The sequence below is a fragment of the Dipteris shenzhenensis genome, chromosome 6, assembly GCF_047967505.1.
Source record: "Dipteris shenzhenensis isolate YYH24624 ecotype China chromosome 6, Dip_SZ_1.0, whole genome shotgun sequence".
Lineage (NCBI taxonomy): Eukaryota > Viridiplantae > Streptophyta > Polypodiopsida > Gleicheniales > Dipteridaceae > Dipteris > Dipteris shenzhenensis.
Window position 1 is genome coordinate 22,786,142 of NC_141601.1, and position 26,612 is coordinate 22,812,753.

At 39.5% G+C, this 26,612-nt stretch overlaps 1 protein-coding gene and 1 pseudogene across 1 annotated transcript; one reads left to right on the top strand and one right to left on the bottom strand.

Moving 5' to 3' along the window:
• Window positions 1-3,074: 3,074 nt before the first annotated feature.
• On the top strand, window positions 3,075-3,812 carry LOC147900937 (uncharacterized; annotated as a pseudogene).
• A 2,852-nt stretch (window positions 3,813-6,664) lies between these two features.
• LOC147900938 (beta-hexosaminidase 2-like) lies at window positions 6,665-8,619 on the bottom strand. The gene is made up of 2 exons (XM_087376374.1): window positions 7,821-8,619; window positions 6,665-7,617 (listed from the first exon to the last, which is right to left on the bottom strand). The coding sequence occupies exons 1-2, from the start codon at window positions 8,617-8,619 to the stop codon at window positions 6,665-6,667; spliced, it is 1,752 nt and encodes a 583-aa protein (XP_087232500.1).
• Between the last annotated feature and the right edge of the window lie 17,993 nt (window positions 8,620-26,612).

Genomic DNA, 26,612 nt, shown 5'->3' on the forward strand with positions numbered 1-26,612 from the left:
GTACACAACATCCAAAAGGAAAATAATTTAGGATTCCAGAATCCAAACCTTGGTAGTCTTATTTTTAAGAAATGGTTCTTTAGAACTAGTGAAAATAAAAGTAGGATTCCAGAATCCACTTCATATGAAGATGGGGATTTGGACCCTAACCTTAAAGCTTACATTGGTTGTAAAGAAACAAAATAGATCTATTTGGGATTATGAAATCCCAAAGTTTGGGAAGAGTGGACATCTCGAGTCGAACTAAGTTGTGAAAGATTTTGGAATCCCAAAACAAAAAGTCATGTAGTCATGTAGTGGACGGTTTTTTAAACTTCAAGCATCAAAGGGGTTTGATGGCAATTTCCCTGATAGTAAGGGGTTCGAGGGGTGGCAGCCCCTTGATAGCCGAGGGTTCGAGGGGCGGCAGCCCCTCGAGGGGTCTAGGAGCAACACCCCCAACGATGGGGGAGTGCATCTTCTATTTTTAGTAATTTGGATTCCATAATCTACATTTTGTAGACTTGGGATGCTGGAATCCCAAAACGAAACAAATTAGTTGGAACACGGTGCAAAATCTCGAAAAGGGTCATAAAAGCTTGTTCGCCTTGTTTAAGCATGTCCTTTTACTTTGAAGTTGGATTCTAAAATCCCAATTCTCTACACTTGGGATACCAGAATCTCAAAAAACAACATGGTTGCATTGGGGAGGAACACAATCATCTGGAATATAGTGCAAAACTTTGAAAAGCGCCATAGAAGTTACCTTTCCTTCTTTGCGGCTGTTGTATTGCTTTAAAGATTGGTTTCTACAATCCCAATTCTCTACACTTGGGATACTAGAATCCCAAAAATCAGCATGGTTATGTTAAGATCTGCACAAACAACTTTTACGTCATGCAAAAGCTTCAAACTATTGTTTATTGCCCTTGTCTATGCCCCTTTGTTTTCATGAAATCGGATTCTAGAATCTGAGTTCTCTATACCTAGGGGAAATGCCTAGAAGGTTCTGTGAAATCTTGCAAATCATGTCAAAAAGAGAAGAAGAAGGGAAAGTGGTTACGATCATGGATCTTCTATTCCTTTCACTTCTCCAACATATTCATGAGTCTTAGTGGATCAAATTCCATCCTTCAGTTTGGTTTCATTGACTCTACATTCAACACACAAAAACCCCGTCCAGCAAACATAATTTTAGCACTTCCTTGTGCTCAAGTTTCGTCCACCGATGCTCTTTACTAAGAGGTCAGAATTCCCAACAAGAATCATGTTTAGTTTACAAATTCTATAAAAGTTAAAATTTCCTGGGTTTTCTTGAAATTTTTTCATTATTTGACGTCTTTCTTGCTTTTTTTAACAAGTAGAAGCAACGGTTTCTATATGTTTAAAATGAGCAAAGTGTTCTTTTGGTCAATTATCACCCAATTTCACAAACTTTATGTGAATTTGGAGAGATTTTGCTATGTTCTCTTCAATTTTCATTTTTGAAATGCTATGTGAATTTGGAGAGATTTTGCTATGTTCTCTTCATACTAGGATTCTAGAATCCTACCTCTTACATTTGCAACTCACTGTTCTTTAAAAAACACCCTAGGTTTCATCTTCCATGCTACTTTCCACTTCACTAGTTCTTCTTTAAACTTCTTTTCTTTAGTTTGGATTTTAGAATCCAATTTCTAATGTGTTTCGTGATGGGGCATGCTAATGTGACTTTTCTACAAGAACTTCTTCAGTAATTTCTTCATTCCTCCAATATTTTAAGTTTTCTTAATCTCAGTATTTGTTTTCTAGGAAATGGCATCAGAATCCCAGCTTCTCCACTCCAAGAAAAAGTACAAAACATCAAAAAATACATCACCTTCTGAGGTGGGAGGTGATGGAAGAGGAAGGTTGGGGTGTTCAAGCTCCTTGACTCTTTCTCGTTTGCAAGCACCACCCATGAGTCCAGCATTTACAAAGACAAGATCGATCAACTAATCAAATGCTTCATCAAGGAGAGAGCTTCTTGCACTTGAATAGTCTCTACAGCAAAGTGAGGTCATGCCAACAAGGGAGAGAGTGTCTAAAAAAAAGCCTCTTCTTGCAGCAGAACAATTTCCACAACAAAGCCAGTCGACACCATCAAGAGTGAAAGGCCATACAGGTAAGCGCTCTTCAAATGAGATGGAGGCTTGTATTCCAAAGGCTTCGAAACCTACTAGCAATGATGATTCTTTTGAGGGAAAGAATAAAAAATCAAAGTATGGGCATGGTTGGACATTGACCATGGGAGTTCCTGGCCTTCATAGGATAATAGTTGAGCCTACTTCTACCTTTTTTCTCGTGACTAAACGTAAAGGTTTATCAAGTGATTCTAATCAATTCCAACGGGTTGGATGTATCATAAATGTAATGGAGCAAAGATAAGAAAAAATGTTCTTTCTGGTTGAGCATGAACTAGGATCATCTGAAATTGTTGTTCTCCTTTTTCAAAAGGACTTTGAGCTGCAAGAGGTCAATCCCCAAAGCACACAACAATTTTTTGAAGATGCGATGCAAACAAGAGGTTTGGTAAGAAAATTTCCTCTTCATCTCCTAGTTATTCTAACTGTAATTTGCATGTTATTTTCCTAAGTTCCTATTTTCTTGTTGGATTTTAGAGTTTTGGTCAAGCATTTTTGAAGCACATGGAGAGTATTTTTGGTGGTTTAGATTCAGCAAGTACCTCTAATGAAGATGAAGAGATGCAAGAAGATGTGGACATCGACACTAATGATTCGAGTGAAGAGGACCCAGTTCAAGAACCTTTTGTGCAAGACACAAGAACAAAAGGTAGTAAAGGCAAAAAAAGGGAGAAACAACTCTTAAGTGAAGCTGATATTGTGCCCTCAGGTCCAGGTGCACCCTTGTCAGCTCCACAAGGTGAGAATTTAGATAATGCTACCCGTGAGATGTGTAAGAAGACAAAGATGGTCGATCCTTTGCCTTGTGAGCTACCCACCATCAACTGTATTGAACTACCTCCCATTGATCCCAAGACTGATCCCAAGACCAAAAAAAGGCCACTTCAACTACGACATATCAATGAAGTGCATGTTTCCAACCTCAAGATAAAAATGAAAACAAAACCTATAGCGATGGTGCTACCACTACTTGTTTTGGTGGACAGGGATCAATGTCCTACAAAGAACTCATGGATAAAGTCTCAGGCAAATTCTTATAAGTATTATGTTCTAGGTGGAACCCACGAATTGCTTGCAAAAAAAGAACTTTGTCTAGAATATGACCACATTGACAACTATAAGATAGCAATTTGTTGGATTTATGTGGGTATGACTGATGAGGAGTGTACAATATTATCCATGGATCATAATGTTGACTCAGATTATCGCTTACAGATGACTTTCATTCAAAAAATTAGATTCTTTCATAATGAATGGGTCAAGCAACAAAGTTAAGGCTGTATTGTTGATGAAAAAATTTGAGTCACGCTTTGTGAGAGATGTGATCTACAAGTACATAAGAATAATTCACGTGGTGCTGACCAAAAGCCTAACATCAAGCATTATGATAATTATTTTTAGTTGGCATTTCATGATGGGGATGTTTGGAACTTGCAAGAAGAGATTCTTGATTTATGGGAGCAAGGAAAGTTGAAAGGTCAAAAGATGTTGAAGGCTCCTTCTAGCTCTCGTGGGAAAGCCAAGGCAGATGATGCCATAAAGCCTCTTCTTGAAGACATGAAGATAACTCCTGGGAGATCTTTGCAAGGAATTCATGATACATCTCTAATAGTAAGAGTTCTAGCACGTGCGAAGGCTAGAAACATCTCCTTAGAGGAGATGGGAGCATAATTTGAAAGGTATATTTTCTTACTTTGGTCATTCACTCAAATGTCATAATGATCATTTTCACTCAAGAACTTGCTTTTAGCTTCTTAATAAACGTACTTTTGTCTTTGCAGTTAAAAATCTTTAGAATCCACTTCTAGTCTCATCAACATGAACTTTGCATTCTAGGCTCTAGCTTAAGGTCATATGTGAGATTCTAAGATCAATATTTTCATTTTTAAGGCTTAACAATCTCAATTCTTGTCAAATGTTATGATTTACATTTTAAAATGTGAACTCTTTGATACCATTTTAAGTTTCAAGTATCTTGGGTCTTACTTAATATCTATGAAATGCAGAATAGAGACCCTCGTGTTAAGTTGAGCGAAATTCCTCAACCCTTTGAACAGTTTTTGTCTCGTTGTTGAATAGATAGGAAAAGAAGAGAGCAAGAACAAATAATTCAAAATGTTCCTCGTTTACACCAATATATTTCAGATGATGTGGATGAGCCTCCTTTGCTTTGGACAGTGCATGAAGGACGAGTAGAGGAGATGGACACATTTGTGATAGCTCGTCCTTATACTTTAGCAATCACTGATGCTCCATATGGTTTCAAAGCTCCAAACTCAGTCAATGATGATGTAAAGTATGGAGTAAGTGCTTATAAAAGAGTCATTCAAACTTTTCAGAAAGTGACAACTTGTGAATCATGGGCACTCATATTTTTTCATGCTCATGACCCAATTACAGTTGCTCAAAAAGCCTTCATAAATCTTAACATGGTGAATCAGATGATCATATGGTACTATTTCTACTTTTTCTCTTCTTTATCCCTTTCTTTTCTTTTGGTTACATTTTTGTGGCATTTTTAAATATAATCTTACTTGCCCAACATCCATGGGTACAAACTTGATTGACTTTCTTGGGCATGTGAGTTTGCAACGATTGGTTTTCACTCTCCATCTAGATTAAGAGCTCAAGGGACATATAATTTTGCCATGATACCTACTGGCACAAATGTGTTTGAGAGACCTAGCGTTTGCAAAAAGTTCAGGCATACGAGTGGTAAATAATAGGCATAATTTATTTTTATCAAAAGCCTTAACTTTTGATGATGGATTTAATTGACCTTCTTTCAATTAAGGGAGAATGGATAATGCACTTATTTGCCAGAAAATGCACCACAACAGTCAGTGCTATAAAGAGGGGGAGAAATGTTGCTGCTGCTGAGTGTGACCCCGTACAGGTTCAATTTATTGAACAAAGAGTGACATCATTAGGAGAGTTTCCAGATGAGTGCCAGGAAGTGGGAATGAAGACTACAGAGTCTGATCCAAGGTTTTTTGATGCTTTTGGAGAGCCTCAACCTCCCATTGGTGAATAAGCTATTGGGGAGATTGTAGATCTACTTGATTATGAACCAAATGCTATTAATGAGGAGGATGAAACAGTAACCAATACTCTTGATGCTAATCTTGAGCAGCAAGAGGGAGAGTAACACCAACAAGTATAAGAACATCCATTGATAGAATATGATTTCTTGCCTTTTTGTCCATCACTCATGTTAATGAGTCTCATTAGGATAGAATTTCTCACTTTCTTGCCCATTACTCATGCTACTCAGAAACATTTGTGTTATTCATGAGTCTCATTATCTTCTTCACAAGATGTTGTCACTATCTTTTTATTGATGGTTTGTAAATATTTCATGGTGGTGAGCAATATTTTGTTTTGATAGATTATTTCTTTTAGAAGAAAAAAACATGTCTTTGTGATTCTAATTGATGAATGCATTATACATTACATAGACATGCATAAATTATTAAAAGATTTGTAGAATATTAGATCTTATCATTGATCTTCACTTTTCCAATTTTCTAATTTGACTTGAAAAGTGGATTATTTTCAATTTTGAATTTGTGATATGTGCATTTTCTAAATCAATTCTAAAAATAAGCTTATTTTGCAAATAGTTATCTTTAGGGTTTCTAAAACTTTCTAAAATTGAACAATATATAGGCCAAGTAAAACAAGAAGATAGTCTGTTGCAAACGACAACTCATGACTCGTAGTCGTTTTTTATGACTCGCTGTTTATGGCGGACGAGAAAAAGCCCATGGTGGTGCAGAGAGAGGTTTGAGGGACTATGGAAATTGCAATTACCTGGGACATTCTCTGCATGGTTGGCTACTTGTGAGATGGATGGAGCTTAATCCATTATGTCCAATGTGTGGGGTGGTGCAAGAAAAGGTGCTGCATCTGTTTTGGGAGTGTACATTAGCCAGGGAGCCGTGGAAGAGAGTACCCTTTCCTATGGGTGCGTCTTGATTAATGACTGGGTTCTCAAGAGTGTTCAATTGGCAATTGGCCCTGTCGTGCTCCCCCCTTGTTAGTGAGTTGTTGGCCATATCAACGGGCCACTCTTTTATTAGTAGTATGGTATGTTAGAAATCGCTTGATGTTTTGTAGCCCGGCTCCATTGGTGGTGAGGGTGCCTTTTGTGATGAGTGAGGTCAAGGAAAATTTAAGGGATATTGGAGTGTTGGTTGCCAAGAAAGATGAGTTGGTGGGTAAGTTACTGCATAATGTTTGTGCCTGGATCTAGTGGTTTCTTTACTATGGGTGTAATGTGGGCCATGGGCATGATGCCCCTCGTGGTGGCGTTTTTATTTTTGTATCTAGTCTTTTTCTTGAGGACTGACCATCCTTTGAATACAAGACGGATGGCTTCTATTATTTAAAAAAGGAAAAAAAGGAAAAGAAAAGAAAGAAAGAATTGTTTGCTAAGAATGATATTGAGAAAAATATGTTCTAAAAATAGCTAAGAGTTACCAATGCTTTATTATGATAATACTTTAATGCAAGGCTGACAACTAGATGTAGTTACATTGCCCAGGGTGTTTAAGGCACCACAGAGGCTGTAGAGGCGTGGCAGCAATCCCTCTAGCTAGTAATCGATAACGCCAATCATTGAGGCGATACAAGGCTTCAACAGATCGTAACTTGCCATTGGCCCCTAGGTTGCCAGACCATAGGGACTCAGCAAGGGCAGAGGTGCGAGGCCATAAGAGCCCATCAAGGACAGTGGCATCAGCCTGCTCGGACCAAAGTATCACTTCACCACCAAGCACGAGTTTGGCCTCTTGTGCGGTGAGGTTAAATGTGATATCATAGTCATAAATGCGTTGCCACGTCTTATAGGGGGCACACCAAGAGCCACCATTGCCGCCATAGTTGTAAGAGGGCTTAGGGGAGACATTGAGCATTTGATCTACAGCAATATTATTGCCCACAAAGTCACCACGACCACAATCCAAGTAAAAGAAGTCTGCAGATGCTACAATGGTGTGATAGCCTGTAGCCGTGAGGAGCTTGGTGTTAAGTGGGCCATTGTTCCATGTCTCCAAAATGGTGCTCTCTCGTGGTAAAATTGTAGAGCTCACATTAATAGTAGAGCTAAGCAACACATCCTCCCAGTATATGATTGTCTTGTTGTGTGCAGTAATAAAGGGCTGTGTGGTGGCCACAAACTTTTGTAGCAACTCCCCCAATGTGCCACCCTCATGGACATAGGACTGTACGTCTACCTTGTCCATCCAACAATCTGGCACCATCTCATCACTCCCAGCATGGTACAAGCCCTCTGGAAACATGGCTGCTACATCATCAACCACATTTTTCACCACATGATAAGTTTTTTTATTCAATGGGTCTAATTGTCCTGGTGTTGGCTCCACTGCCATGGTGGGGCCTCCTGGGTAGTACCAGTACTTATCTTGACAGGTGACAATCTCTGGGTAAGCCCCGCTCCATGATGCACTATGCCCTATTGCCACAAGACAATTGGATATATCAGCATTATGAAAGAGAGAGAGAGAGAATTTATAAAGACTAGCTCTCTAATGAAGAACTTTGATAATTTATAAAGCCAAAAAACAAACATCCTTTCTAAGGGTGGGGAAAAGAAGAATCTGCACAAATTGGAAAATGAAGATAGGAATCTCTAGTGATGAGGATAGGTAGTCTTACCAGGGGTGTCGACCTCCGGCACAATACGCACACCATAAGAGCGTGCATAGGCCACTAGGCGTTGTATATCTTGAATGGAGTAGATAAACTCGGGCCCATAAGCACCCTTAAGGGCGAGTTGGGGCTCAGACGGGAGGTCCAAGGGAAATGATTGGGAGTCAGTGAGGTGGAGGTGTAACACATTAAGCTTGTTGTGGGCAAGGGCACGTATAGTGCGGAGCAAATGAGGGAGCGGGTAGAAATTACGGGCAACATCCAGCATCACCCCACGGTACGGATAGAGAGGTGCATCTTCCACCATGACGCCATGCTCTACGACGAGGTGGCCCCCACCGACTGCGAGTGACCTCCACTGCACAAGTTGGGAGAAGGTCTCGAGCCCGTGGAGGGCACCCCACACAGTGGGTGCGTCCAGGGTGGCATTGGTGCCACCTCCATGTGGCACAAAGAGTGAATAAGACTCATCCACCCCTTGCTGCAGGTCAGCCTTCAAATCTGCAACCTTCACGGTCACATAGGGGAGCGCTTCCACGAACCCATGCGTCTCGGCCTCAGCTTCTACGCCATTGCCAACCTGCACAGGAACCCATTTCTCCTTGAAGATGAGCCGACCATACCTCCTACTCGCGCGTTGAAGCTCCGGGCTCTGCTTGGGCACCCGGAAAAAGAACGAGGGCGCTAGAGGAATCGCAGGACCAGAACCCCACACGATGGACCTCGGTTGTGGCCACAGGAATACCTCCCCCTGGCTGGGCTGTGCCACCATCGCCAGAAGTAGTACTATTAATGCCGCCAACATCGCTCTAGGTCGTCCAGGCAATAGGAAGAAGCGGACGCAAACGCTCTCCCGTTCAGGAGTAAGTTCAAACAAGGTACTCATGCAGGTATCCAAGCATGAGAGGAAGTGGGCGAGCGAAAGAAAGGAGAGGGGATATATATGGATTGAGCAGCAGAGGTTTTGTAGGCAAAAAGCTGTGCGCTCTGCGGAGATGTTAAGGCAGAACTAGCACCATTTGGCACCGCGGGACGGTCTGTTAATTTTCTTGGTGAGGTCACCGAGGTGGCCGTCTACTGTATAAAGTAATGAATTCGGCAGTTCGCAGTCGGAATGGCATCCACCCCATCCCTTGCCGGCATGCTGGCCTGCCCAAGATCAAAAAAGTAAACAACAAGATGAATTAAATTAATTGGGCCTGCCCAATTTTGAATATGTTTTGTTTAAATTTTATTTGAGAGTAATATATGAGGGATTTTTTTGGTGTTCCTTCTTTTTTATTTCTACATTATGATTTTGTTGTATTTTCTTTGTTCGAGTGTCCACATTATCATCCTTATTTCTTTCCATTTTTGCTTTCTTTTTTTTATAATCATGTTTACAATTTTATAGATGTGTATAGTATGGAGTCCAATCAATCCAGTAAGCATAGTTTCTACCTGTTTCTGTTGCGATTGTTCTGGTGTTGGTCCATATGTGATCTATTGTTGATCCATATATCGTTGTTGGTCCTTTGATTATTTGTTCGAATTTGTTTTCTTTCATGTATGCTTCCAAAACTATATTATTTCTTGTATTTTTTTTGTAGTCAACGTTGAAATCCCCAATGATAAATACAATTGTTTCTCGATGCAGCTGCTCTTTGATTTTTTCTATTGTTTTTTTATTATATTTGTTTTGTTGTTAGGTGGGTTGTAACAGTTGATTAATGTTATGTCTGTTTTAAACCTGACAACTATGCGTTGGAATCCTTTAGTGTAATGTTCTTCACTGTTTAGTATTTGTATGTTCTCTTTGTAGTATGTAATTATTCCCACTCCTGCTGTAGATGCTATGCATTTAAATGATGGTATTTGAAATTGGTTAGGATTTTGATGGTGTGTTTCTTGCAGGCAAAGAATTGTTGCTTGTAGTAAGCTTGTTGAAGATAATATATCTTCTGCATGTCCCTTTGTTGATCTTGTGTTTAGGCTTTGTATGTTCAAGAATGTTTTGTCATGTGTATTGGATTGCTTATGTAGCAACTCCCATGGACATTCATTTTTTAATCTCATTATTTCATCATTACTTTTTGGTCCACTCTTATGTTTTTAGCTTTGATTGGTGAGAGCAAGTAAAGTTTTTTCGGGTTTCATACTCTTGATAGTGCTGTATAAACTAACCCATGGTTTTTTATTTTTGTGGGATCGAAAGCTAGTGATTCCATTATTAAACCTTGAGCCCGATGTATTGTTCTTGTAGCTGTGGGTTGAATGGGGAATTGTTTTCTAGTGATTGTTTCAAATGGTTTTTCCCTATTTGGAATTCTCTAGTAATTTGTAGAATAGGTGTCCACTGTTTTTGTGGTTGTTTTTCGTATAGTTGCCTATGTTCTGATCATGTGCTTGCTCCGACTTTTTTATATGGAAATTCTATCCAAGCAATATATGGCTCTGTTTCCATATTTGAGTCTTTAAAGATTCCATCCACTCCATTGACTATACCATTAGGTATGTTCAAGTTGCCTGAGCAAACTTCAACTATCATGCCTGGTTTTAATTTTAGTTCACAATGTAGACCGGCTGTTGCCTTCGGGTCTGTTGGTATTAATATGTTTTTGCTACACGTGTTATGCTTAATATCAATGGCTTTTAATATATGTGGTGTTGTGCTTAGTTTGTTGAAGACATAGTTATTATGGATGTCCTTTAACACATTCGTGTAGAAAAGATGAGGTATTGTGTGCTTTTGCAATGGATCTCTTAAGTACTTTTTATTTAGCATATGAATTTCTATGTTGCTTTGTTCTCTTATTCTTTTTTTATTTAGTATTTTCAAATATTCTTTTTCTTGTCTCATTGGTTTTTGCAACTCATAGTATTTTATGTATTCTCTCCGGACTATTGATGTCATTCCTGATGTTGTCGTTTGTTCTGAAAATATCCATGCATCTTTTGTTGGGCTTGCTTGGAAAAGGTCTCCACATAATGGTTGTACATGGTTTCCTTTTATTTCACGCATTGGCATATCTGCTGCTATGAATGTACTAAGGCCTACTAGTGAAATTTCATATAGTACAATAAGCTCTACATCTTTATATTCCATAGACAACTCTTGCAAATTTTCTGCTGAAAGACTAGTATATGTTGATGTCAATAAAGGTAGATGTAATGCTGCATGAATTGTTGTGCCTCCAATCTAGTATGCCGCTTTGCCGGTGTATGCTAGTAGTAAGATCATTGGTTTTTCTATATCTATTGTTAGTCCATGCAAGTAAGTTGGTCAAAGCGCTTGGATAATCAACAACGGTGTGAATGTTTTTCCTATGCCAACGTTTCCTGAAAGGCATAGGTATAATTTGGTTTACGGTTGCAATCTTTTTCGTAGCAATATGTCATCAAATATATTACGTTGCTCATCATTTAGATGTCTTATTCTTTCATAGAATTGTTTATTTTCAATGAGCTGGAGTTTTGACTGTATAGCATTGTTGTTTTGTGTTTTCCTTTGTTGAGTATTTATATCAAGTCCCAGGTCATATGTCTCTTTCGTCTATTTTCGTTAGATTTGGACGTTGAGATAGAGTTGTTGTTTGTTTCTAATATTTTGCATGATAGTATTTTATTGTAGCCTTTGCTGTTCGTTATTATTATGTCTTTGTTTGCTACTGTGACATGAAGTTGGGGGTAATAAACTTCATGCACCTCTTCACTTCCTGCTGCTTTCAAACTGAGTGATAGAGATATTCATCACTGGGAAAAGGATATTAAAAAAGAGCTTTTATACCAAGAGACTGTGAAGATAGTGGGAGAGAAGGAAGGAAACTCACTTGCGGCTTTCTCACATACACAATGGGGGAATACACACAAAAGTGGAGGCTGAAAACAGTTTTTTCTCTTCTTAGTTGTGAAAGCAAAAAAGAACTCTAGTACAAAGAAATAGAAGAACCCTATATGTGGGTCTCAAACCAAACTCAGCTAACTAAGGTGGCATACTAACTGAGCCACGAACTAGAGTACATAAGGATAGCTGTCATCCAGCTATTATTCGTGGGCAGTGTACCAACCACATCTGCAGCTAACAAGTCGGTGACATAAATGCACAACGGTCACCCTGGCATATCACTAGTGGAGCTCGATATCTCAACACTCCCCCTTGAGCTCAATCCCAATTCCTGCACACCAAGCAGGTCTTTGAACTTGCGCATCTTCTCTACACCCAATGCCTTCGTGAATATGTCAGCTACCTGATCCTCTGTGCTGACATAAACTAGATGAATAAGACCTAGTAAAACCTTCTCCCGCACATAGTGATAATGCATCTCAATGTGCTTTGTTCTAGCATGGTAGACTGGGTTATTTGCCAAGTGTATAATGCTCATGTTGTCACAATAAATGACAATTGGCCCATCTATAGACTGATGCATATCATAAAGTAGCTTATGCAACCAAGCTACCTCACATGCAGCCATTGATGCACCCCTGTACTCAGCCTCTGCGCTCGACAAGGCAGCTGTAGGCTATTTCTTGCTGCTCCAAGTGACTGCAGCACTCCCAAAAGAGAACACATATCCACTGGTAGATATTCTATCAGAAATACTACCAGCCCAATCAGCATCAGTGTATCCATGCAACTGTATTTGAACCCCATTCTCATACAATAGTCCATACTGCAATGTGGACTTCACATACCTGAGTATGCGTCTAGCCGTATCCAAATGCGGTTTCCTTGGAGCCTACATAAACTGACTTACCAATCCAACAGCATAGCTCAAATCTGGCCTGGTAATAGTCATATAAATCAAACTTCCTACTATGCATCTGTACATAGTAGGGTCTTCCAGAAGCTCACCTGCATCTGCGCTTAGCTTCACATTCTGCTCCAAAGGAACTGAAATAGGCTTACAGCTTGTCATCCCATATTTGGACAGCATGTCCAATCCATACTACCTCTGCAAGAGTTGTATCCCACTTGGTGATCTAATCACCTTAATGCCCAAGAAATAATGCAGCTCTCCCAAATCCTTCATCTCAAACTTCTGCTTCAATAGCATTTTCACATGAAGGATATCTTCATCATTATCACCTATGATGATCAAATCATCAACATAAATGACAAGTAGCATAATACCTTTCTATGTTTTTCTCACATAAAGTGAGAAATCTGAAAGCCAATAGTGACAAGATATTGTCCTATCTCGTCAGACCATGCTCTAGGTGCTCGCTTCAAGCCATACAAGGCTTTCTTCAACCTGCAAACAAACTCAGGATGAACAGCATGAACATAACCTGGTGGCTGCTCCATAAAGACCTCTTCTTGCAAATCACCATGCAAGAAGGCATTCTTTACATCCATCTGATGTAAAGACCATCCCTTTGATGCAGCCATAGCAATGGCTGCTCTTACGGTTGCCATCCTTGCAACCGGACTGAATGTTTCTTCATAATCAATGCCATATGTCTGTGCATACCCCTTGACAACTAATCTTGCCTTGTATCTGTTCATAGAACCATCTGCATTGTGCTTGACCTTATAAACCCACTTACAGCCAATTGCATTCTTGTCTTTAGGCAAAGGCACCAATTCCCATGTAGCATTTGCTTCCAAGGCATCCATTTCTTCATCCATGGCTTTCTCCCATTTTTCTTTTCCCATGGCTTGCTCAAAAGAAGTGGGGTCTAGTTCCTGTATCACTTTGACCATATAGGCATAGTGAATGGCTATAAATCCATCATATTTCAACCTATCCACAAGATATCTAGCTTTGGTAGACTTGTGCAAAATAGGCTCACTTCCAGGTGCTCTCAAAACATCCCTGGTCTTCCTTACTCCAGGTGTAACAATAGAAGGAATACCCAACTCATCATCAATGCTCTATTCTGAGCCACTGGATTCACCATCCACATAAGAGTGACCTGCATTCACATCAAACATGGGTTGATCTACCTTCTCTTTTCCTTTTCGTGATACCTGCGTACCACTATCTGCAGTGCTTTGAGGAGATTCTCCAGATCTCAATCTGCCTGTCCATGGTGAAGTATGTGAACCACTGCTAGAGGACACTACAGGTCCACTAATATTTTGTGATTGCTGCTGTGAATTCTATGCAGCATTACCATTTTGTGCATCTACATCAATCATCAAATTTACTAGTTTATACCAGCTGCTCATCTCATCAAAAACAACATCTCTACTCACTGTAGACTTACGAGTAGAAGGGTTATAGCATCTATACCCTTTCTGTTGCAGAGAATAACCAATAAAGATGCACTTCTCAGCTTTTGGATCCAACTTGGATCTCAACTCATCTGGCACATGAACATAGGCAATGCAACCAAAAATTTTCAAATGAGAAATATCTGGTTTCCTACCAGTATACATCTCCTCTGGCGTCATGCCATGTATTGCTGCAGTGGGAGTCCTGTTCATTATGTAAACTGCTGTAGCAACTGCTTCAGCCCAATAATAATCTGGTAGGTCTTTTTCATTTAGCATGGCCCGAGATACCTCTCCAATATGCCTGTTTTTCCTTTCTACAAGTCCATTTTGCTGTGGGGTATGACTGCATGAGTATTGCTACTTTATGCCATGCTCGTGCAGGAACCTTGCAAACTCATTTGAGAGGTACTCTCCCCCTCCATTTGACCTTAGGCATTTTATTTGCAGGCCTGTTTCTTTTTCAACCATAGCTTTAAAGGCTTTGAAGTGCCCAAACACTTCACTTTTCTTTTTCATAAAATACACTCAAACGTTTCTGCTATAGTCATCAATAAAAGTGACAAAATAATGACAGCCTCCAATAGATACAGCTTTAGTAGTCCACACATCAGAGTGGATTAATTCCAATGGCTTCTTACTCTCTTGAACATGCCTAGGAAATGGTTTCCTTGCCTGTTTTCCAAATTGACAGGCTTCACATACCTTATGCATTTCTGCAACCTTGAATTTAGGCAATCTTGCAACAATATTTTGGGCCTGCATTGATTTAAGTCGCTGTACATTAACATGACCAATGCGTTTATGCCAGATATCAATATCTGCAACTACACCGGTCCCATGTGCAAACATTGCTGCACTCAATTCAGGCATGTCTGCATCCAACGTAAACATCCTGCCCTTCTTCTTTCCTTTTGCTATCAAGCGACCATTATTTTTCATATCTTGAACAAAGCATCCATGAGGATTAAATCTGACCTGCAAGCCCTGCTCAACCATTTGACCAACAGAAACCATGTTCTTGGTGATGTTCGGGACATGAAATACATCAGACAGGTATTTCTTTTTCCCATCCTGCATAGACAAAGGAATTTTACCAATCTGCACAATAGGATGTGCAGTATCATCACCAGTCTCCACAAATCCTGGTCTTTCCATTTTCCTTGCATCCTGCATCCATTCTGCATGACCTGTCATGTGGTTTGACGCACCTGAGTCAACATACCACACATCATTGCTTTCTTCTGCACTTGTCATAGAATTGGTCATGTGCTGCACCATAAACAGATGCTCATTTCTGTCATCACCCTGTCTACTAGAAGATGCATAATTCCCTTGCTGCAATTTTCCATTCATGATGTCATTCTACTTTTTGTAGCAGTCTTTATCCATATGACCCATTTTACCACAATAGTAGCATTCAACATTGCTGTTTGCATTTTGACCTCTCTGCCATCCACCATGGCCTCTTTGGCTCCCCCTGTGTCTAGAGTTACCACGTCCTCCTCCATAGGACTGGTTTTCTTGAGTTTGCTGCATATTCTGATTTCTACCACGGCCTCCAGATCGGCCTCCTCTACCTCTGTCTCTACCTCTTCCAGCATTTGAGTAGAAAGACAGTTTCTTTTGAAGTTCCTTCTAAAGAAGATGCACGACCATTTCTCTGCTCTTCAGAAATTAGAAGAGAAAACAACTCCTCAAAATCAAGAAATTTTTCACGGATGGCAATGGATGTCCGGAATTGTGCATAATCCTTTCCTAGACCATTCAAGGTCACAGAAACTAAATCATCATCTTCCACTGGTGACCCAATGGAAGCAAGTGCATCTGCAATTTTCTTCACCTTCATGTGGTAGTCATTGATGCTTATATTTTCTCTCTGCACATTGTGCAACTCCTACTTGAGCTGCATTTTCTTGGCTTGCATATTTGTGCTGTACATTTTTGCCAAAGTATCCCATGTCTCCTTTGGCATACTTGCATCCTCAATATGCACAATCATAGAATCCGAAATATTGATAGATAGCCAATACATAACTTTTCTGGCTATCTCATGCCATCCCTGCCTACATTTCCTATTGATTGGGAACATTAGGAAGAACTGGTTCTTCTTCATTTCTTGTAATGAACTCCCAATAGCCTTTTCCCATAAGGAAATTCGTCATTCTAAACTTCCATGCTTGGAAGTTGTTCTTGTCAAGCTTTTCAGTGACAATCTGTGAAAGAGAATCAGACGCCATTACAGAACATTGAAAAAAATTCTGTCACTGCAAAAAACACAGCTTCTGCCTCACATAGGCAAATCTGCAAAACTGACGAAAGTGGTATTTGACCACACAATCACTTCCTAGTGACGATTTTGCATGAACAGGCAACAAGGATGATTTTGTAACTCCCAATATCTCTGTGCACAGGCATACGATGCAATTTCTGTGGCAACTTTTCACCGACCTGCAGAGCAGTGGTCGCATAGCAAAAATAGGGCCTTTTTCTGAGTGCCTGCGAAGAACTTCCGCCTTCAAAATGGGCCCCAAAATGGCCTCGAATCAGAAAATAAAGTCACCAAGTGCTTCGCCTTGCCTCGTAGCATATACTACCCTCTCGCCACACCGCGAAGGGCGTCTCAATCTGGGATAGTGCACTCTTGCACTTCTGGCTGTGCTACTTGCAGAGATTTGCTCCCAAACTCGAAAAAGGAAAGCAACATTGGTCCTCTTACCAGGACACCGCGAACTTGGTTTGCTTTCTTGAGCTCCTTACCACAAACTAGACTCTGATACCATGTGAAGATAGTGGGAGAGAAGGAAGGAAGCTCACTTGCGGCTTTCTCACATACACAATGGGGGAATACACACAAAGGTGGAGGCTGAAAATAGTTTTTCCTCTTCTTAGTTGTGAAAGCCAAAAAGAAATCTAATACAAAGAAATAGAAGAATCCTATACGTGGGTCTCAAACCAAACTCAGCTAACTAAGGTGGCATGTAACTGAGCCACGAACTAGAGTACATAAGGATAGCTGTCATGCAGCTATTATTCGTGGGCGGTGTACCAACCGCATCTGCAGCTAACAAGTTGGTGACATAAATGCACAACGGTCACCCTGGCATATCACTAGTGGAGCTCGATATCTCAACAGAGACCACACCATACTATCCCTCCTTATATGAAAATGAAGATGGTAACATCCCAAGTGATGTCGTACTTCAAGCATAGGGAGAAGGAAAGGATCAGCGGAGGCCATAATCTTAGCAAGCCAAACTGTGCCAAAGAGAAGAGCGATATGTTGTTGAAAGAAGATCTTGCGGCTCAACATGACATGAACTAAAATATATGAAGAGGCTGATTGGGTCGGATGGGTCCCCACATCCAAAGTTCTATAGTTTTCTAGGTTTCAAGAAAACATTGGACCTCCTTCATAGATACCTTTACAATTAGCTCAAAACACTCTGCAAACTGTCATTAGACACAGAGGCCTATAACTCTCAGTAGAGACATGATATATTCAAACACATATCGAGATGCACCTTGAAATGGGCTTCGCTCTGATATAAGTTTTTAAGAAACAGAGAAGCGGTCGGAAAGATATGGGCAGTTTACTAGACAAGGGTAAAAACTGTATGGAAAAAACACAGTCACACACAGAGAGTCATAGATTTTTGGTTTGAAATCTAATACAATAATTGAAGACATAGGATGATGCTCCTTGAAGAGAGCTTTGCGGTAATATAAGCTTCGCCCAAATCGGACCACCGAGCAAAACGTTATGAGCAAAATACTGGCAGGGGGTCAAACTGTCCTGAAAAACACCTACTCCTTCTACTGGTGCCGACTTGGGAGAATACTACCTCCATGCTTAGACTTCATCAATGATCCAAGTCCCATAGAGGTTATCTAGGAGGGAAAGAGGATCTCCCTTTGTGGCTTGGGAAATAGATAAACCAAGTATGCACAATGAGCGGCCGAATAGACAACACTTTTGAGCACTATGGAAGAGAAAGCCATGGAAAAAGGAAAGAGACACTCAAGAGAGAGAACCTGAAGTGACCTTCATTACCAATAGAGTGAGACTCCACTCTAATGCAACTCAAAATACTACAAACACAAGGGAGAAGAAGCGGTTTGATACATACAAGAGGGAGCGGAAGCTCCAAGACTACTCATAGAGAGAGAATAAACTAGAGAGAAATGGACTCAAGAGTCTACATAAGAGAATATCTACAAGAGGGAGAGAAGGCTCATGGAAGAGGCTTGAGGAGACTAGAGCTACAGCAACACGAGGCCTAATGGTGGAAGAGATGATGAACGAGGGAGAGGACATCTCCTTTTATAGAAATTTTATCATTCTCCTTCACCCATTTACAATTGCTGCCTGTAGATTCTTTTCCCCATCAATACATAAGCCCGTATGTCACCATCCATGTCCTTTTTGGCTATGCTTGCCATGTGTCCCATCAAAAGATGCTCACGACTCTTAAAATATTGAGAAAGTCAAGAGTCTCCCCACATGGAACCCATAGGGACCCTCTCTTTTCCATATGTCCACATCCTCCTTATTCCACATAGGAATTCTAGAAGGATTCCTCTTGACTTCACACTCCTCCACATGCCTTCCACATGCTTGGCATGTGATTGCTCTTATATTATTGGAACACATGGACATGAGCCCACCTCTTTATATGACTCACTCTTCCTATTTTCTAAAAACCCCATAATATCCCATACACAAATAACTCTCACCCCATACCAAGGTATTTATAATTCATACTTATGGTATTTAAAATGATCCATTCCACTCATCCTCTCAATCCCATACAATATATTAGAAAATAGAAATAAGTGAGAGTCGCTAGGCTATCACTTGATACTCAAACTCTTATCAAACATAGAAGAAAACAATACCAATGCCAAATTAAAAATATCAATTTTTGGCATCACATCTTTCCCCCCCCAGCAGATCCTCTCTAGATAGAGAGGGTCTGCTGGCCCTCAAGGTGGTCAAGCATAGAAGAATTTAAGGCGATACTCATTGGTGTGTCCGGGTATCACCATGCCGTCAACATCCTCAAGTTGATAGGTTCCATTGGTGACATTCATATACATCCTTTTGGAGGTGTGGTGAAAAGTAACCAATCTCTACTTCTGTTGTGGAGTTAACCCTCGAGGAAACATGCCTTCTTTCACATATTGTTGAACATCTTGTAGTTCTGGCCATCTAGTGTCTACCAAAGAAACCACCCCCGGTCTTGTACTACAATGGCTTGAGTAGCCAACTCATCTGCCCTTTGATTTTCTTTTCTGTTTATATGAACAAGCTTGCAAAAATCAGACTGACTACATAGTGTCATAGCCTTTTGATTAAGCTCCTTCAAATGAGGACTTCTTGTCTTGTAATGCCCTTGCATTGGCTTTATAAAAAGCTGACAATCTCCTCTTACTTCCAATTCTTTAACTTGACTTTGAAGACAACCCTCCAAACCAAGAATCAAAGCATTATACTCAGCTGCATTGTTAGTTGTGATACCTGGAAGCTCTTGTCCTCTTGCCCACACCTCTTGACCTTTAGAATTCATCAAGACTATCCCCTCGACTCCTTGTTGGCATGAAGGACTAAAAGTCCCATCAAAATACAAGACAAAAGCTATTGGTGGTGTCTCCCTTTCATAATTAATGTCCTCCTTATATTTCTTTTCTTCTCTTAGATCCTGCCATCCTATGAGCACAAATCTGCCATAATGGACCTAGTGGTATTTTTAGTGAGAAAAGAGAGAGAGAACTCTTGAAGCTCTAACAAGCATTTTGCAAATCTCCCCCCAAGATTACGCTTGCGAACTAGATATGCTAATACAGATTGAGAGGTAAGGAAGAAAAATGGCCGAGGTAATAAATAGGAGCGAAACTTTCTAACTGAAAACACCAAAGAGAGGGCTTGCTACTCCATTTCTTGATACCTTGTTTCCACCTCTGTAAGTTGTCTGCTGGCATAATAGATGGGTTGCATTCTACTTGCCTCTCCTTTTTGTAGCAATACAACACCAACTGAATGGAAAGATATACTTGGATTTACATAAAAATCTTGAGACCAATCAGGGGGCTTCAATAGTGGGCCCTTATTCATGGCCTCCTTAAGTTGCTAAAAAGACTCTCGTTGCTCCACACCCCATTGGAAAGAGACTCCTTTTCTTGTCAACAAGTTCATACAAAAGCATTGATATTACTTGCTTTTTCCTACAATTTTGTGAACACCAATAACACTCTCAGGACTTGGCAATGCCATGATTGCTTGAACCTTGTTAGGATCCGTTTGCAGGCCTTCTTCAGACACAATATGCCCCAACAAGATTACTTTTTTTTGAGCCAAATGACACTTGCTAGGATTTAGACACCCTTTTGCTTCACCAATCCTAGCTAAGGCCATCTTTAACTTCTCCATGTGATCTATGCATCGAGAATAAATGCAAAAATTATCCAAAACACCCTTATGAACTTTCCCAAGTAAGGCTCGTGCACTTGACTCATGAACCTTTGAAATGTAGCTAGTGCATTGGTCCAAAATACCCATCATAGACATAATACATCTTATGCCCTGCTACTTGGTCTAGTATTTCGTCTTGGAATGGCAAAGGAAAATGATCCCTCTTAGTGCATGTATTCAAAGGACAAAATTCCACACAAACCCGCCACTTATTTCCTTTCTTTGGTGTGACAGCTACAGGAGATATCCATTCTGAATCATCACTAAGAAAGATGAATCCCGCCTCAAGTAGTTGTGTTACCTCTTTCTTTAGTGCCTCAGCTTGGATCACCCCTAATTGCCTTAAGTGTTGCACAATTGGCTTGCTTTCTGGCTTCAAGTCAATCTTGTGCTCCAAAAGAGAGACTAGTCGAACGTGTGAATAGCTTGTTGCAAAGAGACATGGAAAATCATCTAACATATCCAAGTACTGGAGCTTCTCACTACCTGAATAAGCTCCTCATTGCATTGGTGTCATGTAGTGTGCTCCACATCCTCCACAGGAAGTGTCTCCACAGGATCTTCTTGTACCACCACCTTGTTCCCTCTTGACTCATCCCGATCAACACTAAGACAAAGACCAAAGGCCACTCCTTCCACCTCACCCTTTGAGCTGGACTCCTCGGAGCTACACCCTGTCTCTTCTTCTTCATTGATTAAGTCAAATCTCGAACTCTCTGATGTTGAAGACTCCTCCCTATGACAACTTCCTTTTTGTGGCTTCTAATGTTGTAGCGCACCTTCTTATCATTTCCTTGCAAAATCAATTCTCTAGTATCCCACTTTTGAACAGCCTTCACCTTGCATAGCCAAGGCCTTCCCAAAATCAATGGATAGGCACATGCATCTGGCTTGGTAGGGATCACCTGAAAAGTAGTCGGCACATAAATTCCACATACATCCACTTCTAGATTCTTCACAACTCCCAAGGTCTTTACCCTAGTGTTTCTGTCAATTTGATGCGATAAGGAGAGGTAGTACTAGAGCATTTTAAATCAACATCTATCATGGTCTTCTCACTCATGACATTAATCAATGCATCTCCATCAATGTACACATTAGAAATCACTTGACCATCAATGATCACATCAACCATAGGCACATCATCACCAACATCTATATCTACCTTTTGAACAACACGAATGGCACTTTTCTTCTTTTTCTTCTTTGACACTCTTGTTCTTGCTCACTTTCCCCATTCTTTCCGTAGTTTTGGAGACAAAGCAAGTAATTGACCAAAGGTGATATGAGCTTCCTTTTCTTTAAGGTCAGACAACAAGTCATAACTTCCAATGCTGAAGTGACCTTCATTACCAATAGAGTGAGACTCCACTCCAATGCAACTCAAAATACTACAAACACAAGGGAGAAGAAGAGGTTTCATACATACAAGAGGGAGCAAAAGCTCCAAGACTACTCATAGAGAGAGAATAAACTAGAGAGAGATGGACTCAAGAGTCTACATAAGAGAATATCTACAAGAGGGAGAGAAGGCTCATGGAAGAGGCTTGAGGAGACTAGAGCTACAGCAACATGAGGCCTAATGGTGGAAGAGATGATGAACAAGGGAAAGGAGGGCTCCTTTTATAGAGATTTTGTCACCCTCCTTCACCCCTTTACAATTGCTGCCTGTAGATTCTTTTCCCCATCTATCACATAAGCCCGTATGTCCTTTTTGGCTACTCTTGCCATGTGTCCCATTAAAAGATGCTCAAGACTCTTAAAATATCAAGAAATTTAAGAGTCTCCCCACATGGAGCCCATAGGGACCCTCTCTTTTCCATATGTCCACATCCTCCTTATTCCACATAGGAATTCTAGAAGGATTCCTCTTGCCTCCACACTCCTCCACATGCCTTCCACATGCTTGGCATGTGATTACTCTTATATTATTGGAACACATGGACATGAGCCCACCTCTTTATATGACTCACTCTTCCTATTTTCTAAAAACCCCATAATATCCCATACACAAATAACTCTCACCCCATACCAAGGTATTTATAATTCATACCTATGGTATTTACAATGATCCATTCCACTCATCCTCTCAATCCCATACAATATCTTAGAAAATAAAAATAAGTGAGAGCCACTAGGCTATCACTTGATACTCAAACTCTTATCAAACATATAAGAAAACAATACCAATGCCAAATAAAAAATATCAATTTTTGGCGTCACACTACATACCAATCATGACAAGTTTGCATTTGTTAATTTAATGTGTTCATTTTCTTCAAATGGAAGTTATAACAAGCATAATTCTCTGTAGTAGTTTTCTGGATCTTTTTTTATATTGTAGTTATTGAATCGTATTATTCTTCCTTTTTTTCTCAATGTAGCTAGTTAATTTTCAAAATCATATTTGCTTGCATAGTTTGCTAGGAAAATTCCCCTTGGCTCTTTTTCTCCTTTTTTGTACTTGCATATAATGTCATCGAAGAAGATCTCATTGTTTGTGGGTTCCATCTTCTCCAATTGATGGCGTCTCTTAAGCAAATGTGTACGTTATTCAGCTATGTTGGTGTTTATGTATATGTGTTGTCTGCTTGTGCTGTTGAGTGGAAGTGATAGAGTTAGGTATACAACTTGTTGCATTCTTATATGTTGTGTGTTCAATATTACGTTCCCCACATTTCTAATTTGAGATGTTGTTGGTGCTGCTCTAGTGTTGATGCTTTCTTTCATTGCCTTTTGGACATCATGTTATTAGTTTCTTTGTCTATTTTAGTTATGTATGATGTGCAATATGCTGCGGCTCCATGGGGGTTTACAATGTATTGTATGTCTATATTTTCTCCCCAGAACGTGGATATCGTTGCATTGAAATTATTTGTGTATATATCCTGTGGTTTCCTACGAAGGAATATGGTTGGCTGTGCTAGGTTGTTCCAGATAGCTTCAATGTAGTTTTCTTCTGTTATTGATATTTTCCCAAAGAACTCATCCATCGATAGTTGTTATGTTAATGGGTCTGATAGAAGTGCACTTATATCTTTATATAATTTTTTGTAATGTCTATGATCATCTAGATTGGTTGTTGGTTTTAATAGCATAGTTTGTCTCATGGGTGGTTTGGGGAAACCGAACTGCAAGCCTTGCTTTTTTTAGTGCATGTTTTCTGATGGCTATGTGTTTGTATTTATTGTTGTTGATCTATCAATTGACTGCTATCAATAGTGACATATTTGTCGATGTAGTAAATAATTTCTTCTTCTGTAGATTGTCCATAAAGGGGTGCATCTTTTATCCATAACAAACCATGGTCATGTTGACTACCTCTATTTTGAAACTCTGTAACGAAGAAGAAGTCTTCCACCTCACCCAGAATTGTAGGATCATGGTTCAACAAATTCTTGATTGCTTGAAACCTATGAACATAATATTGTGCTATTGTGATGGTGAACGAATTAAATCACGATTGCTTGTTGTTATTGTTTTTGTTCCATTTGATGTATGTCTATCTTCTAGCTCACACAAGCATGTCATTAATGGCAACCGAAGCTTTTCTACTACTACTGAAAAAGTAATGAAAAAAGTTGGTGTGCCCAGTTGCCTCAGCATTGCAAATGCATTCTTCTTGAGCTTTTCCTTGTAATCTGCAAATGTTCTAAGACATGTGAATTCTCTGTATCCTATTTGTGATTATAGCATTTGTTCAATATTTGTGTCTTGCATAACATCTTTTGCTTGTAAGAGATGGCCATTAAGTTGTCCTTTTCGTAGCGTAACCGATGTTCAAGAAAGAAGTTGTTTGACTAGAACCTTTATTGTTTTGAAGAACATGTTCTCTACATTCATTGCAAATCTCCTATCAATATTTTTTAACTCCCATTTAACAATACTTTGATAGTTCATTGTTGATGGTATGTTATATTTCCTTGTGTGTCTGTAGAATAGTTTTGGGAATGCAAGTTCCTCACAAAATTTGTCTTTGAATAAGATTAGTGGTGAGTATCTTTCTGATGGAGCAATCTTTATTGGTTTATCATCAAAGTGCATGACTTATTGTGTACTATAAATTCCATGGACAAGAGTGTCCGTAGGTATGTCCTCCTCTTCTTTGTTTTCATTTTCAGGATCATTGAATTCATTGTTATTTAATTCAAACCTTTGCATTGCTGCTATATGTTTAGTCCAAGCTACATTGATCCGGACATTGTTTTCTTTGTATAATGGTGTTTGCAAGACCCGGGGGATTCACTCTTCATTAAAGGGGGACGTCACCTGCGTGCATGAACTTCAAGAAAACCCCCTATTTAAGATCCACGTAGGATGATAAAACACCCCTATTTAAGCTTATAAGATACCACCAAAATTCCATTATGTCCCCCCCTTTCCTTAAATCTACATTCTCTCTCAAGCCTTTAGATTACACAATAAGCAACCCTATGACTATTTAAAACCATACACAAAATCAAACTTGTTTGGACTAGTTACCCAAGGTAACCTATATTATGTCCCCCCTTCTTAAATATGACATGGTCCCCCTAGCTTAAATTCAATATTGGGAAAAAAAAAAGGGCCCCCACCCCTAATGTATAAGCTTATGCCTCATTTCAAAAAAACCCCCTATGGTACACTCATGTGATATCATAAGTTTCCCCCTGTGAATCCCCTGGGTTGCAAGAGCTCTTGAAGTCCACACATAGTTAGAGTGGGTCTTACTGTGCCCCTAATGTACCATCATAATAGCATTATCATCTATGAATCGGGGCAATAAATTTTGTGATATTTCAACATTTGCAAACACATTTATTACACTACCATGAAGGCCATACTGACCCCCATATGTTAACTCCTTGATTTGTGCAAATGGAATTTTGATAGAGATTAATCATTCTTTGACTTTGTTTAGTTGGCTGACATGTTTGGTCGGTGCATTCATAGATGCGTTCTTTGAACTGAAAATGGATTCTTTGCTGGCTTTTATTGCACTATAGCAAGGTACCACACAGCCTCGGTTTGTTGTTTGGATCATTTATGGTCAACAAATCATGTTCACAAAAAAATAAAGCAATTTGTCCCTTTATAGTGTAGCTTCATATTGAATGTTAATATATTGCAGCAGGAATAGTTGAATTTTGGACTGTCACTTATGACCTTCAAATATATATTTCATGGTGACGATACACAGCATTTCCTCTTCCATGACACATGCTTGTTTGGATTCTTATTAGAACCTTCAATGTCTACTAATTCTCCTGTTGTTTGATTTGTCAATGTTTGCTCATTGAATGGAAGAGGAAGAATAGTAGTGCTGTTTGTCTTTACTGCATTTGAGATTGCTATCAAGGAGTGTTGTGAATTAGGATGTTTGTCAAGATATATTGTAGCTAATGCTTTTGTTGACAACCCTTTCAAACTTTCGATTAATTCACATAGTCTTTGTTCTTCTTCTATGGACCACATTATGTACTTACGCTTTGACTTGCATGGTATCAAAGGTATGATTGCGTATGGAGTTGTTCATTTAGATAGTAAGATAGTGTGCATTATATGTTTATTTCCTTTTGATCTAGATTTTGATTCATACAAGTGTGGTCCTTCACTTACTAAAAGTGTAAACTCTTCCTCAAATATATTTGAAAACCTTTCTAAGCAATCCACAATTAATGCATGTGAGGTGGAGGCTTTCTATGAGAAGAAGGATTTCTTTTTCACTCAACACTCTTCTCTGTAGTTCTTTCTTTGGTGTTGTTAATAATTGCCATGGTCTTATTGTTATTTCCATGGACTGTTGAATATGACGATAAAGAATTTGAAAAATGGATGTATTGTTGAGTTTATGGTAAAACTCTATTAAACATCTTAGTATATCAGTATTATTTGGCCATCGATTGTTAAATTCTATGTTAACATGGAGATCAGGATCTTCCATTATAGTCTCCATCACTATCTGTTTTGTGCTTACTGTATTGTTCCACAATGTCAAGTTTAATAATCAGAAAATCGAAATCCAAGTCAAGAAAGAACAACTCTAAACATACTGGATTTTTTGAAATGCAAAAATGAAATCATCAAATTCAATGTTGATGTCTTCTCTATAATATCATTAGACAACACCCAGTTTGGTAGTATTGAATAT